The 15,342-nt window shown below is 58.7% G+C and overlaps 2 protein-coding genes across 17 annotated transcripts in view; both read right to left on the bottom strand.

The window, feature by feature from the left end:
• Positions 1-48: 48 nt before the first annotated feature.
• HK3 (hexokinase 3) lies at positions 49-4,988 on the bottom strand. Of its 2 annotated transcripts, XM_056350328.1 has the most exons (17): positions 4,920-4,988; positions 4,680-4,842; positions 4,205-4,353; positions 3,926-4,045; positions 3,713-3,808; positions 3,529-3,628; positions 3,260-3,443; positions 2,934-3,089; positions 2,584-2,817; positions 2,194-2,498; positions 1,977-2,116; positions 1,710-1,829; positions 1,527-1,622; positions 1,304-1,403; positions 986-1,169; positions 754-909; positions 262-581 (listed from the first exon to the last, which is right to left on the bottom strand). In XM_056350328.1, the coding sequence occupies exons 2-17, from the start codon at positions 4,801-4,803 to the stop codon at positions 344-346; spliced, it is 2,502 nt and encodes an 833-aa protein (XP_056206303.1). In that variant the 5' UTR covers positions 4,804-4,842; positions 4,920-4,988; the 3' UTR covers positions 262-343. The 2 variants fall into 2 exon arrangements, with proteins under 2 accessions (XP_056206304.1, XP_056206303.1); XM_056350329.1 differs by lacking the exons at positions 1,304-1,403; positions 1,527-1,622; positions 1,710-1,829; ... (9 more) ...; positions 4,680-4,842; positions 4,920-4,988 and adding an exon at positions 49-227 and having other exon boundaries at positions 348-581; positions 986-1,273.
• A 1,275-nt stretch (positions 4,989-6,263) lies between these two features.
• Positions 6,264-15,342, bottom strand: part of UIMC1 (ubiquitin interaction motif containing 1) — a 39,499-nt gene continuing 30,420 nt past the window's right edge. For 9 of the 15 annotated variants that reach the window (XM_056348228.1, XM_056348229.1, XM_056348227.1 and 6 more), the window contains 4 exons: positions 10,682-10,760; positions 9,023-9,143; positions 7,210-7,273; positions 6,264-6,767 (listed from right to left, as the gene is read on the bottom strand). In XM_056348228.1, the coding sequence (XP_056204203.1) occupies positions 6,511-6,767; positions 7,210-7,273; positions 9,023-9,143; positions 10,682-10,760 (521 nt within the window). In that variant the 3' untranslated portion in view covers positions 6,264-6,510. Of the gene's footprint in view, positions 6,768-7,209; positions 7,274-9,021; positions 9,144-10,673; positions 10,761-15,342 lie in introns of those variants that run through there. The other 6 variants (XM_056348235.1, XM_056348236.1, XM_056348238.1 and 3 more) reach the window with 3 other exon arrangements.

Here is a 15,342-nt window from a genome sequence, read left to right as displayed (position 1 = left end):
CGTGCGCTGCCCCCCCACCGTGCCCCCCCCCCAGCAGGACTCGAGAGGTGCAGAGCAAAGTGCTTTATTGGGGTGGCAGCAGGGGCTGTCCCCAGGGCTCGGCCCCACGGCAGGCCACAGCCGCCACGAGCGCGGCCCCTTTCCCTGAGCCGTCCTCTGACTGCAGGAAGGTGACGGTGCAGTTGGGCGCCAGGTCCCGCAGCATCTGCTGGAGGTGCTGGGAGAAGCTGGGGGGCACAGGAGGGGAGAGCGAGGGCTGGTGCCTCTCACCCCACACAACCTCTGCACCCCCCTCCGGACCCCTGCCGTAGGACAAGGGTCCCCAGTGGGTGCCTGGCCCCACTCACCACGGGTGCATCTTGTACAAGGTGCCATCCACCCCCACGGTGACAGCCAGCTGGGCCAGGCCCCGGTTCTCCCGCATCTTCTCCACCACGGCAGCCAGGCCAGCAGCACAGAGCTGGGCTGCCCGCAGGGACACTGTCTGGCACACCTCCCGCACCAGCACGCTGTCCTCCAAGCTGGCCTGGAGTTCCAGGTCCTGCAGGATGGCCCGTACCTGCCGCAGGGCCAGCCCATCGCTGCCCCAGACCAGCGGCACTGTTAGCACTGCTGTCCCCAGCCCCATCCCACGGGCTGCGAATGGCATCACCCTGCAGGTGCCCCACTGTTGTAGTGTGGCCCCTCTCCTGGGGGTCTGGCTTCCCACCCCCCACCCCAAGCTCAGGAAACCCACCACAGCCCAGCACTCACATCTCGATGGCAGAGAGGAACTTGGTCTGGAAGATGCCCTTGATCTGGAGCTTGGGGCAGGGCTTGCCACGGAACAGGAGCTGTTTCTCCACCAGTGCCAGCAGGATGTGGCGCACGATCTCGCCCAGGTACATGCCACTGATGAGCTTCTCGAACCTATCGCAGGCAGAGCCTTAGCTGGGCACAACCACGCTGCAGCCAGCCCCAGCCCTGCCCTGCGGCCCTCACCCACCTCTGCTTGCCTGCGTTGATGGTTTTCTCATCCACCAGCCGGTCGAAGTCAGTGAAGATGTCATCCAGGCAGCCGTTGTCCCCAAAGGCCCCCCACTCCATGTTGATGCACATGCGGCCCTGCTCCCCCTCCACTGCGCCCACGTTCTGCATCTCCTCCATGTAACAGGCGTTGGTCCCTGTCCCTGCAGGCCCCGCGCTGGTGTCACGCCCACCGCAAGGCCTGGCGGAGCTGCAGGACACGCCGTGGCCATGCCACGTGGGCTGGGGTGGTGGGTGAGGGGATGGGAGACCCCGTGGGTGCAGAGGTGCTCCTCACCCACGATGAGGCCAATTTCACATTTGGGGTCATCATAGCCACAGGACATCATGGTTCCCACCGTGTCGTTGACCACAGCTACCACCTTCAGCCCTAAGTGCTGCCAAACCAGAGACGGGGACACATGCGGCTTAGTGGCACCCAGCTGGCTCCTGGGGCTGGCACCACCTGGGTGCAGGGTGGCACCCTGGGGAGAGGGGATGGGCCCCCAGTCCTTCCCTACCTGTTTGCGCTGAGCAGCCTCCTGCAGCAGCTGGACCACATCCTGCCCCACGCAGCCCGAGGCGCTGAAACCTTTGGTCCAGCTCAGTAGCACTGCCTGCAAGAGACGCAGGAGCTGGGGCTGGGCGGCTGCCTCACACCCCAGGGCCCTCCCCCTCCTCTGGGGCTGGAGCTGCCCCCTCACCTTATCCAGGCCCAGCTGCTGGCAGGGGAAGGAGAAGGTAAAGCCAAGTGGCAGGACCTGCTCTGTCAGGTTGTGCTTCAGCTGGAAGTCCATGATGCACTCGATGATGTGGTCGAAGAGCTGCGGAGAGCGGCTGTGGTCAGCAGTGCCCAGGCTGGGGTGAAGCCACAGGGGCTCCCCCAGCTGCATCCCAGGCCGGTGGGCCGCGAGGAGGGAGGCAATTCCCACCCCCTTGCCCAACCCTTGGCCGTGGCTGCTCAGCCTCACCACCTCGCCAGTGCCCTGCGTGATGGTAGTTGGGATGACGTAGATCTTGCTGGCCATGTGGATGCCATCCTTCGCCATGCGCACCAGCAGCACTCGGAAATTGGTCCCCCCCAGGTCCAACACCAGGAATTCACCTCGCTCTGCAGGAAGCCAGCACGGGGCATCAGCAGGGCCAGGACCTCCTCGGCACCCCCTTCCCTAAGCCCCTGGCTCTCACCGGTGCCATTGGGTGTGCCGCAGACGTAGGTGGGCAGCATGCGGACAGAGGCATTGGCGTTGCTCTCCCAGCCCAGCCCCAGCTCCATCTCTTGCCTCATCAGTGCCTGGACACGCTGCAGGTCAGCACGGCTGAGCCGCAGCGGGGCCAGTACCTGGTCCACCTCATGGCGCTGGGCTGCCAGGCGCAAAGCCACTGCTGTCACCATGGCTGCCCCCCACCCAGTCCCATCGATTGAGGGCAGAAGAGTGGCCATGCACTCAGGAGCCAGCAGCTCTGTCACACTCTGCAGGATCTCCCCAAATCTGCCAAAGGAAGAAGAAGATGGCAAGGGCTGGGCATGAGGCATCCCACTGGGATACCTTTCGGGAGCCCGTTGGCCCTCCTCACCTGGTGTGGCCCCGGTACAATTCACTGTCCACCCCCACGTTGACCACCAGCCGCTTCAGCTCCTGGCTCTGGCACATGTGGCTGAGGATGGCAGCCAGCCCGGCGGCGCAGAGCGTGGCGGCACGGCTCACCACCGCCTGGCAGATCTGCTGCACCCGGCAGCAATCCCGCTCGCTCGGCCGTAGCCCCAGAGCCTCCAGAGCCCTCCTAGCCTCAGCCATGCCTTCCTCATTGCTGCAAGGGAGAGCAGAGCACCAGCTTATGGGGCCACCAGCTCATGGCTGGGGGCACTCACCCATTACCCCCCCCATGCTCCCACCCACAGCAGCTCCTGGTCCCCAGACACTTACTCAATGATCTCTAGGACCTGCTGTATCTTGAGCACACCCTTGGTCCTCAGGACAGCAACGTTGCTCCCAATGAAGAGCGCTTTCTCAGCAGCCAGGGCAGTCAGCACATGCCGGACGATCTCCCCTAGGTACAGGCTACTCACCAGCTTCTCAAATCTGTGTGCAGCCCACAGGGGGGTCAGTTGTCCTCCCCTGGCACCCCTCGACCCTTTGAGAGCACCCAGGAGCATTGCAGAGAGCCATGTGCTCCTGTTGGTGGAGCCTGACACGCTCGGGGATGGACAGGGAGCCCCAGGGACCCTGCCCTCGCTGGGGGGTAAGAGCACCTCTTCTCCCCGGGGTTGGAAGATTCCTCGTCCACACACTGGTCATAGGGGGTCAGGATGTCACTTAGGGTGCCATCATCCCCAAAGCAGCCCCACTCGGTGCTGACACACATCTGCCCGCTAGTCTCCTCTGCCATCTCCACCTGCTGTGCCATGGCCATGAAGCAGCTGTTGGTGCCTGTGCCTGCGAGGGGCAACGGGGGTGAGCACCAGCGCAGCCTCCCCTGCCAGCACCCCCAGCTCAGGCATGCAGGGTGCCCACCACTCACCCACAACCAAGGCGACCTCACAGGGTTTCCCTGCCATGCTGCAGGTCATCATGGTGCCCACAGTGTCATTCATCAGGGCAACAACGTCCACGTGGTAGAGCTGGCCAGGAGCAAAGCAAGAGCATCGTCAGCCCCTCCACAGGGGCAGCCCCCAGCCAGGCCCCCCCACCCCACAGCCCCCCACCTCCTGCTTGTTGATGGCCGACTGCAGCAACTGCACAATGTCCTTCCCCTCCACATCACTGCAGCTGAAGCCCTTGGACCAGGAGATGAGCTCTGCCTGCAGAGAGCACGTGGCCAAGCCATTGGCCTCCGGCACCAGGCCAGCTCCTCTTCCCCCACCACTGATGTGCTGGTGGCTGCAGCCACAGCCCCAGGATGGGGCTGTCCCCCTCACCTTGTCCAGCCGTGTGTGCCTGCAGCTGAAGGGGAAGACAAAGCCCAAGGGAAGGCGATGCTGCGGGCTGCTGATGCCAGCCAGGAACTGACGCACACATTGTGCAATGAAGTCAAAGAGCTGCAAAGGCATGGCTGGGGGTGACCAGCTGCTCCCCTTATCCAGCACCCAGGCGGTGGGAGGCAGCCTGGAGCCCCAGCACTGACGCGGAGCCCAGACAAGCCTCCATGATGCTGGGCAGCCCAGCACTGGCCACTCTCTGCCATGGCCTCTTCGTACCGCTTCCCCCTTGCCCTGCATGATGTCCCCTGGCATGCTGAAGATCTTGTACATCACTTGGGGGCTCTGGTTCCCGTCGCCCAAGAGGGTCACCCACATGGTCCGGACGTGGCTCTGGCACAGCTCCACCACCAGCAAGTCGCCTTTCTCTAGGGGGGAGTGGAGGTGGTGTCAGGCAGAGACCTTCCTTGTGGCAGATTCCCTAAAATCTGCTCCTCGCCCTGTCCCAGGGACAGTCACTCCCCTATGGGGGAGGCTCTTGACAGCTTGAGACCACTGCAGGGGCCAAGAGAACTACCTCCTGGCATCTGCCTCTGCACTGGGGACTGGCAGAGGCAGCGTAAGGGCAGCTCATGGACCCCGTAACTGACCAGAGACGGGTGCACACAACCCCAGCACCCCTAGGGCCACGTCCAGCGAGGTGTGTGGGACTGCAGGTAGCAGAGCAGCCTGTCCCCAGGCTGGGCTGCCTTACCGGTGCCATCGGGTGTGGAGCAGATATAAGTGGGCAGCATCCGCACGTTGGCCTGTGCGTGCGTCTGGCGGCTCAGCCCCTTGTGCATGGCCTGCAGCATGCGGCCCTTCACCACCTGCAGCATCTCCAGCGGGATGGTGAGTGCCAGCAGGGCTCGTTGTACCTGGAGAAGGCTTGTTAGAACAGCTCTGAAGGGCAGGGGATGTCTCTTGCTGGGCATGGGGCAGGGATGGGCCTTACCTGTGTGCAAGGGGGACCATCATTGCGGTGGCCCAGCTGATGGCTCACTGAGGACCTGCGTGGAGGGAGGTGGCGCGTCACCCACGGAGCTCTGGCCCGCAAGGAGGGCAGGACGCACACCTGCCCGTGCCAGGTACACAAGCGGGGCTGGGGGGTACGTCCCCGGCTCTGCCTCCCGCCTCCCCTCTGCGCCCCTGCCCCACGGGGCCGCGGGCTCAGCACGGCCCTGGAGGGTCACTGCTGGGGCTGGGGGGCAGCTGTGCCCCACGGCGGGCCGCCCCCGGGGGCTGTGGGAGACAGGGGCTGCCCCTGCCTTGCCCTGCCTGCCCCTCCTGTCCCCTGCAAAGGGCTGGAGGTCGGTGCGCCCCCTGCCCGGGCACGGCGAGGTGCCCCCCGGGGGTCGCGGGGAGGGTGCTCAGCCCCATTCCGGCCCGGCCGGGCCTCCCCATTCGCGGCCGCGCTCGGCCGCCGCCGGGCCGCAGCCCCCTCACCGGCTCAGGGCCGCGCGGCCCCGCTCCTCCGGGCGCAGACCCCGCCGGGGGAGGCCGCCCGGGCTGGGGGCGGCGGGGCCGTGCTCCCGGGAAGCCCCCGCCGTGCCGTGCCGGCCGGGCCGCGGCGGGGGGCGGCGGCGCTGGGGGGCGGCCATGGCGGTGGGGCGACCGTTGCTAACGCCGCTGCCGTCGCGCTGGCAACAGACACGGCGCCCGCCGGCGCCCCGCCCCGCCATTGGCCGCCCCGCCGCGCAGCTGGCCAATGGGCGGCCCCGCAAGCGCCGCCCCGGGGCGCCCTGTGGGAGGGGCCGCGGCCCCCGGCCGGGCAGCACCGCCCCCCGCCCCACGGCGGCCCGAGCCTCATTCGCTGTGCAGCCGGCCGTCCCGTTAACCCAGCAGCGCGGTCAGGGGCCCCCCACGCTCCGCTCCCGGTAAGGGGCTCTGTAGCAGGGCAGGGATGCTCCCGGGAGGCGGGGGAGCGTCCTGCCCTTGAAGTTTCCCCGCCCCGGAGATCGGCCACTCGCGGCCGAGGGAAGGCACCAAGGACGGGGGGACACCGCGGTCGTGGCTCCGCTGGTCTCTGCGTCCGCTGACTGCGGCTGTCCGCCGGCACCAAGGTGCCCTCCGCGGCTCTCAGCTGGGAAAGGCATGGATGTGATGCTGCACAGAGCACTGCAGCCCCCTGCCCGGGGGGCCCGAGCTCACCCCCTGCCCGGGGGGGCCCGAGCTCACCCCCTGCCCGGGGGGGCCCGAGGACCAGCCTCGGGAAGTGTGATTTTGGGCACCCCACACACCGTTCCTCCTCTTCTCCCTCCAGCACCTCCCCTTCCCCAGAGAAAGCCAGCACAGCTCCTCCGTGTTGCTGCAGTTTCATAAAAACATACATAAATATATTTCCATTTCTTTAACAGAGAGCAAAGCTGCACAGGCACCTGTAAAACACACAGTCACTTCTCCACCCAGCACTCCCCGCACAGGTCATATAAAACATAAAAAAGGGGGGTCGGAGAGATAGGCTGTGGGTGAGGCAGGGGTACGGTGCCACGCAGACCCTCACCAGGGTGCAGGGAGCTGCGGGGGGGCCTGCTGCACCGCTGGCCTCAGAACTTGTGCTTTCTCCGGCGGCAGCCTTTGGTCTGCTGCTGGCTGCCCAAGTGAAGAGCCGCGTGTGGCTTCTTGTCCACAATGCAGTCCATGGCTTCTGAGAAGGAGACGCTGGGTTTTTCAGGGGAGATGTCGAAAGGTGCGTGCCGAAGGGAGCTGGGGTGGTCTGCCAGCGGCCCCCCGGCTCTGGCTGAGAGCGTGGGAGGGGACTGTTGGTCTCCTAGTCCAGGGAGGGGTCCCCCCGCATCAGCACCTGCAACAAGAGCACGTCAGCCCTGCCTGGCCACCCTCCCGTGCAAGCCATGGCCAAGGGGAGGAGGGTGCTGCTGCGTGCATTTCTCCCCACTTGTCTCCTCCAGCCCTCGGATCCGTGGAGGGAAGCACCAGCATGCAGGCAGGGACAGCAGCACCCTGCCACCCCCCAGGAAGCTGGGCATCTCTTGGTGCAATGGGCTCAGCGCACACCCCTACCCCCAGCGAGGGCTCTGAGCACTGACACAGCTCCCACAGGCAGAGGCAGGGATGTGTGCAGCCAGCTAAAACCACAGCCTCCTGCTCTGCTCGGGAGGAACCGAACCCTTCAAGGGGAATTTGCTGTCCCAGCACAGCCCAGGCTGAGCCAGGACCAAAAGGGGAGAGAGCTGGGAAAGGGCAGCCCTGACCCATCCAGGCAGGCACAGAAAGCAGCTTCCCACCTGCAGACTTGCTCTCCGAGAGCTCCAGCATTCTGAGGAGTCCCTTCTCCTGCCTTCCGACATCCTGCCAAGGAGAGGAGAACCGCCGTCACAGTGCTGCCAGGAGGGAACCCTGTAGCCAGGGTGGCCCCGTTCCCCCAGCCCATGGGGCCAGGCTGGGCACAAGAGGGAACTGCCAACAGCAAAGGCACTGCCCCAGGCCCAGCCCAACCAGTGTCCAAGCAGAGGCAGCCGAGAGCAGTTAGTAGAGCACAGCCCGGTACAGCGGGAGGCCAGGAAGCCACCCCCCCTAGCCCAGCCGGTGAGTACGGGGGCTGTAACAGAGAAACGTGGGCACCAGGTGCTCTGCCACAGCTTGGGCACATTCCCCAGCACCGTGCCTCTGAGGGCTGGCTCCATCTCGTTCTGTCCGAGGGGACAGGGGCTTCAGGCTGGAGGGAAGGGCTGTCCTCCAGGACACAGCCAGAGGAGGAACACAATCTGTGCCTCCTCTCAATCCCTGGAAAGGTGCAGCTGCGCTGGTCGCACAGGCTAAGGGAAGACCACTTGGCCTGCCTGCTTTGAGCCTTGCTGGCCCAGCAAAGTCCCTATCCCGGCTGCTCCCTGCCCCCAGAACTGTTCTGGAAGGCATTGGCATCCCAGCTGTGAAGTTGGAGCTGCAAAGCACCCCCAAAATGGGCCACAGCAGGAACCTGCAAGCCCAACAGTGCCACCAGGAAGCTTTGCAATGATCCAGCCCACAGCCAGGCATGATCTGCTCCCCCAGTGAGCTGTCACCCCGGCACAAGGCAGCGCCAGAGCAAACACAGAGGGGCCCCAAAGGGCTGCCTGGCTCCAGTACCTTTCTCCCAATGCCCTGTCCCCACGCCTGCATGCAGGACCCCACATACCAGCTGGCTGTGGGGCACAGGGACAGAGTCAAACAGCCCCCACAGAGCTGGTCACATGCAGGAGCAGCCCGTGCCCTGCAGTACGCTGAACCACACAGCACTTGGCTGTATCCCAGCCAAAATCATCAACCAGAAATCTCATCATTTGCATCTGAATCCCCAAAGGGCTGAGGCCTGTGATGGATTTAAGGGATTATAGGAAACCAAGACATCATGTTGCATCTTCATGCTGAGAATCACATTTCTGAGCGCAGGCAAAGCTGCGGCACTAGAGCTTTGCCTGTAGGAATCAGCGGGAAGGCCTGGAAGGACCCTCTCTGCACTCCCCCAGTACCGCCACCAGCAGGAAAAAGCACGGTGGGGGTCAACACCTGGCAAGTGACTGAGCCAGCTGCCACCCACACTCCTGCCTCCCACCTCCTCTAGCAAGGCCGGCTCCCCACACCCGGCACACCTCCACCACACTTGCTCCCCCACATTTCTCCCCAGATACTGCAGTTTGCTCCCAGCACCGAGTGGTTCCCCCTGCTCCGGCTCTGAAGCCTTCCCCGTGGGAAAAGGCTTGTGGACAGAGTCAGATATGCTTGTCAACCTGACACTGCCCTCCACTCCATCTATATTCAGCCAAGGAAGCCTGCAGGACTGAGGCGCGCTGTCTGGCAGTGGGACAGCCCTGGCTGCCTGCCCGCTGGAGAGGTTACTGGCAGCAATGCTGGATTAGCTCACCCCTGGGACCAGTCCATACTCTCGCAGAGCGTCGTGGGAAGGAGGGCAATGAGTTCTCTGGCCATGGCAGCCCACAGGGACAGGCAATCCTACACCAGGTTAGCTCATCCCATCAACCAGGGAAACAGCTCCTGCTGCCAACCCAGCCCCAAACCCAGCGCAAAGCAAAGGAGATGGTCTGCAAGGTCACCCCTCACCTTGGTGCTTCGCAGCCTCCTGGTTCCCTGAGCTTGCCTAGCAGCCTGAAGGCAGCTGTCCACATGCCTCTGATACTGCAGCAGTGGCACCAGTGACTTACAGAGGTAGCACTTCTCACACCTGCCAGGCAGCAAAGGACAGAGCACCGCATTAGGATTCGCCCTGCACTGGGCTCCCAGCCACCAGCAGTGACTTTCCTTCTCCAGGCCACACCACGGAGAAGACATGTCACCAGATCAGGTCTCACCCAGTGGGGTCAGGCCAGCACCAATCGCAAAGACTGAGTGATTATCAGTTTTCCCTGCCTGTTCCTCTGTATCCTGCTGCTGCAGCAGCAGGACGGTAATCAAATCTGCTCATCTAACTAACTATCTCAACCACCACTGATTTCTCCCCAGACATAAAGCACCCTGTCAAAATTCACAGAAATGAAGTGCGAGGGCTTTGCAAAGGGGAGTTAAATTCTGCCTGAAAAGCAAACCAAGTGTGTTAAATCAGAGAGACATTTTACCAGGGCTGGATGAACTTGTCTGACTAGTAAATCAAGTCTTTCTCTGCACTGTCTCCATTTTACATCATGCCATGTTGGGAGAGGAATGCAGAGCAGAGCTCCTGCTGGGGGGCTGGCACAGCATGTTCCTCAAAACCCTTCATTTGTGTAGAAGACGCCCAGGCTCATGCAGGACGACTGAGTATGCTTGGGAAGAAAATCATCGTGGGTGAAAGGAGATGAAGGTCAGGTGTGGATTTACACAGCTACACTCACTTCCATACCAGCTCTCGGTGGGGACTGAACCATGCAGAAGAGGGCACGGATTCTTGAGGATGGGAGTATCCACCCAGGAAGCTGCTCAGGACTCACCATCTCCAAGAAGAGATGAGGCCCCAGGGACCAGCCCCAGCAGCATTGTGTTCAGTTTGATAAGCAGTACTCCCCTAGTAAAACTCACCCCAGGCTCTAAAATGCGTACGGAGAGCCCCCATCGAGCAAAACTATGCAGTACTTTTCCCCTATTTTCTTTCCAGTCAGTGCTGATTACCCAGATAATGTGTCTAAACAGAAGCTGTCCTCTCTATAATTAGCCTAATTCCATTAGTGATGTTGCCATCCACTGTTTGTAACAGCAAAATTGCTTCCATAGCAGGGATTTTACTGTCAGATCCACTCTTATGATGCTTTGTGTGGGTGGCAGGAGGAGGGGCTGCATGGGAAGAGATTAAACAAAGCCACTGCTATTCTGAAAGTCTAATTTAATTAAGAATATCACTACAGGTGCCATGTTGACAGCCTCCCTGTCCTAGCCTCTTCTTTTCCCAGGGTTACCAAGCTCAAATCTCCCATTAGAAGCTGGCTGAGTTAGCACCATTTTAGCTACAGCTCCCCCCACAGCGGCCAGAGACCACGCAGCCCTGACCCACCATAGATTGGGCTGAAAGGAAATCAGTGCAAAAATAAACGATCTGAGAACAGCAAATTCCTCTTGCTTCAGTTTAAATATAGCCAGCACTGCAACAAGAGGCACTGAGGGAAGGCAATTTCTTAGGGAAATATTGCTATAAGGCCAACAGCCAGCATTTATACAGGAACAAAGACATCCACAGGCAAGCTAGAACGGAAGCACAGAAACAATCTCGGAGAAGCAAGCATACCTACTTACTTGTCAGTATCTAAGGACGTTGGGCCGCTTTCACCCCTGGCAGCTCTACTTCTTGCCTCCCTCTGATGCTGGGTGAGCACTAGAGGAAAACCAGAAAGGGTTACCTGTCATCCACCCAAAAACCATACCTAAACCGTATCCAAATGCAACAAGTTTCAATCGCTTCCACTCAAGGCTGCAGCAGAAGCGATGGCAGAGGCAAAGAAATACTAGACTGGGACGAGCAAGGTCTTCCTCCATGCAGAAGAGGTTTTTTCTTTTTTCTGGGGAGATACTGAAGAAGTTACCTTCCCCAGGCTCAGAGCCAGCTAGCCATTTCACACTGTAACTTGTCTTCTGCCAGAAACAGCTGGATCAACAGTATGCACTTTACAGTAATTTTAAAGCTGATGCACAGCAGCACAATAGCCTGGGAGAAGAGTTAACGCAGCTGCTCCAGCAGCACAGCACCGCTCCCCGCCAAACTAAGCACCCGTGCCTACTGCAGGGGAGGGAGCATGGTAACTGTGAGCTTGCGGGGGAAGGAGAGCTCAGGCGGGGGCTGTGCGGAGGCACCAGCCCTTCTGCAGATGTGGCAGGAAGAGCGAGCCTCGCCAGGGAGGGATACAGCTCACGCTGGAAAGGGCAGGTTACAACAATCAGCCTACACTCATTGCTTTTCCCACCGTCCATGTGAACCAGGGACGATCTGTACTATTATCTGCATACAGCTCTGCGAGGCCTCGGGATGAAGATCTCTACCAGGGCTAAGCATCGGCGGTGCTGCTCTCCAGCGACGGCAGGGAAGAGCCAGCTCCAACACACGTGGGTAGCTAGTGAGATCCTGTCTGACCAGCATGCTGATGACAGGTCCAACAATTTCTGTTCCTTCAGCACACCCAAGCAGCCTTTCCAAACCTGCTCTCCAGGCATCTGCAGGGAACACGTTGGAGCGTTGTCTCTTTCAGTCAAATTCCTCTCAGCCTATTCCTGTTGACATGCCACCAGCAAAGATCCTTAGGGAACATATCAGATAGCTTCACTTGCTTCACCAGGGATGTTCAAGACTCCAGCTCCAAAACAGATGTTGCAGTAAACACTCCTGGGCAAGCTGGCTAAAGGGACAACGCATGGAGCGATTTTACAGCCTGGTAACATCGCTTCCCATACACTCATTAGGAGAAAGGTCTGAATCCAAGGTATAGGTATGACAAACCTGTTATTGTTGGCCTATCTTGTGATAAAGGGACAGACAAAATTTTGTGTGGAACAAAGAGAATCCTTCAGAATTTTAGCAAAACCCCATTTCCAGAGTGTTAGACACCCCGGTATCTATCCACGATGCCGATACAACACAGCCTTTCCCTTAGTAGCAAACACTGATCTGCAGCCACAACCAGCAAATGCACTGTGAGATGCTCAGGAGCTGTTGGGGCTGACATCCATGCTGAAGAAACAAGCTTGAGCATTTCCTAGGACGTGGGTATTGTCTCGTAGGCGATGACTGGTACCAACAGCTCATTTCTCACAGGCACTGAAGCGGATGTCTCTCTTTAACTTAGCCTGGCCCAGATTCGAAGTGGCAGCCTGACTAGGAGGACTGATAACCATGGCCACCCCCCAGGCCATCCAGCCTCCCAACAACCCAACCAACACATGCATTTGACATGGTGGTGAAAGCTGCTCTCCAAATCAGCGTGCACTTGTTAATATTCCTTTAACACTGTCTCGGGAGCCTTGTGCACCAGCTTAGGTGTTAATCAGTTCTATTTTCTTCCAAAAGCAGTGAACACATCTGGCATAATGGGCCCATTAGAGATGTCTGGGACCAGCTCTGCAGCTGCCCGGGGGAAGACCCTCAGCTGTGCTGCTGGAAGCAGAGGCACAGGAGAGAGAACAGGGCCAGCTGGTGAGGCACACCCTGCCAAAACACACCGGCTGCCCACAGGAAGGGGGTTCAGAACATGGGAAAAGACTTGCCATAGGGAAAATCCCCACCACAGAGCAGTGCTGACCCGCTGTGCGACAGGAGCCTCGTAACTCTCCCAGATGCAGTGCGCTTCACTGGGTCACACTCTGTAGCCCAAGAACAACCTTTTCCGTAGCTCAGCATTTCTTCTGGTTGACAAGTCATCCTTAGCCTGCTTGGCTCCGGCTCGCACCCTGGGGAAGAGGAGCAAACCCTCCCCCAGCACACCCCTACTGTCAGCAGGCCCACCCCAGGCACCTCCTGGGGCTGCCAGGTCGGGTCAGGGTGCAGAGCTCCGAGGCCATAGTCACCAAGCTCCTTGCCTTGCTGCATGACCCACCTGTGGTTTGACCCACCAGCTTCCTCCCCATTCTCAGTACCAGCCGTACCACTTTTTGTGCAGGATGCTACTAGCAGCAGGCTTGCCAGCACCTTGTCCTTTCTCAGAAGTGATGAAACTTTCCCCTGCACCCATTCTGCTACTCTTTCTGCTGTATCAGTGCCACTTCTGCTGATGTCACAAGCTTTTTAACAGCACCGTTGCTGCTGCTGAAGACTGACAGCTGCATCAGGTTGCATTTGAGGCTTTGGGAGGAAGGGATATACGAAATCCTCATTTTCCTGGGCTCACTTGGGAACTGAGAGGCTGGGAGCATGTGGATGGAGGCCAAGAGGAACAGAGTATGTCACAAAGCTCCAGACTATTTTCTGTACTCAGCAGCGGCCAAGACTCGCTTCCAAGCTGAGACCAGTTGATTCCTGCATTGGCAGCAGCAGGCGGCGATGGATGCAGTGACTCTAGCAGAACACCCCTCTCACACAAGTGAGCCCTTCAGCCGAGTGCATGAAGGAAGAGGGAGCTGGCACAGCACTTCCATAGCTCCACTTGTTCACTTGGAACTAACACCAGTCACTGAGCTGGAAACTCAGGACCTGAACCTTCCCCAGCCTGGTACAGTAGCTAACGCAACAGCAGGCTCTTCGTTTTTATTTACTCAGACCACAGGAAAATGGAAATTTTCATGATCAGATTTTCATACTGCCCAGGTATGTGGTGGTCTGGGCATCCAGCCAGGGCAACCATGTACACACAGGGGAAGCAACCATAACTCCTCTTACCCAGGCTAACTCATTTGAAAACCTGTCCTTAAATACCAGCCAGACTGAGTTGGCCTCCTGATATATAACACTGAAAGACTTTGGTGCATGATTAGAAGAGGAAAGAAGTACCACCACCAAGAACCCCTCCTTTTGTAATTTTAAAATGAAAAACACTGACAGCTATAGTCTGCAGGACTGCATAATCTGCAATTCTAGAGACATCAGGAGCAAATCCAATTAATAAGTCCAAAGACAGACCAGGAACCCCTGACCTAGTGCACCGAAGGAAAACAGAAGCCGTCTTAACAGATCAGGGCATGGGTTAGAGGGCAGAACTTTGATTTTTCTCTCACACAAGGCTGTTGCTATGCTCTCGAGGAAGCCAGCAGCCAGCCAAGAGCACACAGTGCTGCAGCAGTAGAGAACAGCTTCTGGACTCACACAGGAGTTGACATTTGCTTCAGAAGACAATTCTCCCACCTCTTTTTTCTCCCCATGCATTAGCTTTACCTACAAATTTTGTGCTAGTGATGAATGCCAAGGTAACAGCCCTGGAAACAGAGTCCTTTTGTACCTGCACAGCTGTGCCAGGCTACTGTCTGGCCTCTGCTCAGAGCTAAACATCACCCCTGCCTATTCAACCCAAATCCCACCGACCAACCCATCAGGTGAATCCTCTCCGGGTGGCTGTTGACATTCTACAGCTGCTGGGAATTGGAGCACGGTGCCCCGCAAGCCGGAGCCCCAGCAGGCAGGCAGGATTCTGCCCCGCATTACGTGCTTCTCTAAGTCCAGGAAACCTGTGATCCTGCAAAGGGTCTTGATACAAACAACACAGGCATCACAGACTGTTATGGCCAGTAAAGTCTGGTCTCTACAGGGAAAACACTAGAATGACTGGCAATAGCAACCCCAAATTACCATGATATTGTCCCAAAACCATCGCTCTGCTTAGAGCCATTATTGTAGACCAAAATCCCTTTTATTCCAGGCTAGTATTCTTATGGGGGGGGATTGTTCTGAACAAGCCCGAACAGCAGAGTAGCAATTCCAAAATAACTACTCTTACAAAGATCCCCAAGGAGACCAGTCTGGAAGCAGAGTGGAGAGGCCAGCCTTGAACTCTGTCCTGCTGAAAGCCAACACCAAAGGAAAGAACAAATTCCCTCACACTGCCAAAGAATTCAAAGCCTTTTCCTGATCACAGTCAGGATTCCCCAGGATCAATGGATATACTCACAGTCCAGCCACACCAGGGACCTGATTACCACAGGGCCAAATACATTCCTGCTGAAAGGCACACTAAAAATTCTGCTCCATTTTGTAGGGTGGGTAAGACCTTTATCAGTGTGGAGGATGGGAAAGGAACTGATAATTTGCAATTTGCCTGAGCTGAACACTTTGCATTAGTAGCTGGTTTGTGCCTGCAGAGAGAACTCCCCACCAAAATTAAGCACCAAGAAGTATCAGCACCTACTCTGGCTCCTGTTAGGTTGACAGGACCCATGTCATACTCCGAAAGATTTAGTATAGCAGGGGATCTTGTATTCTAAAACTACACCAACTCTGCACTGTTACATGGTGAAACTTCCTCCTGCTGAGGAATGCAGAA

The sequence above is a fragment of the Falco biarmicus genome, chromosome 8, assembly GCF_023638135.1.
Source record: "Falco biarmicus isolate bFalBia1 chromosome 8, bFalBia1.pri, whole genome shotgun sequence".
NCBI lineage: Eukaryota > Metazoa > Chordata > Aves > Falconiformes > Falconidae > Falco > Falco biarmicus.
Note: the sequence above shows the minus strand (reverse complement) of the source record. Positions and strands in the feature narration are given on the sequence as shown.

What these genes read in the sequence shown, in the direction of transcription:
- HK3 (XM_056350328.1), bottom strand. Translation starts at nt 4,803, where the DNA reads ATGCTGCAGGTGGTGAAGGGCCGCATGCTGCAGGCCATGCACAAGGGG. An exon ending in GGCACACACGGCTGGACAAG is followed by an intron (nt 3,809 to 3,925) that starts GTGAGGGGGACA and finishes TGCTCTCTGCAG; the next exon opens with GCAGAGCTCATCTCCTGGTC. An exon ending in TTCCTCTCTGCCATCGAGAT is followed by an intron (nt 582 to 753) that starts GTGAGTGCTGGG and finishes GGTCTGGGGCAG; the next exon opens with CGATGGGCTGGCCCTGCGGC.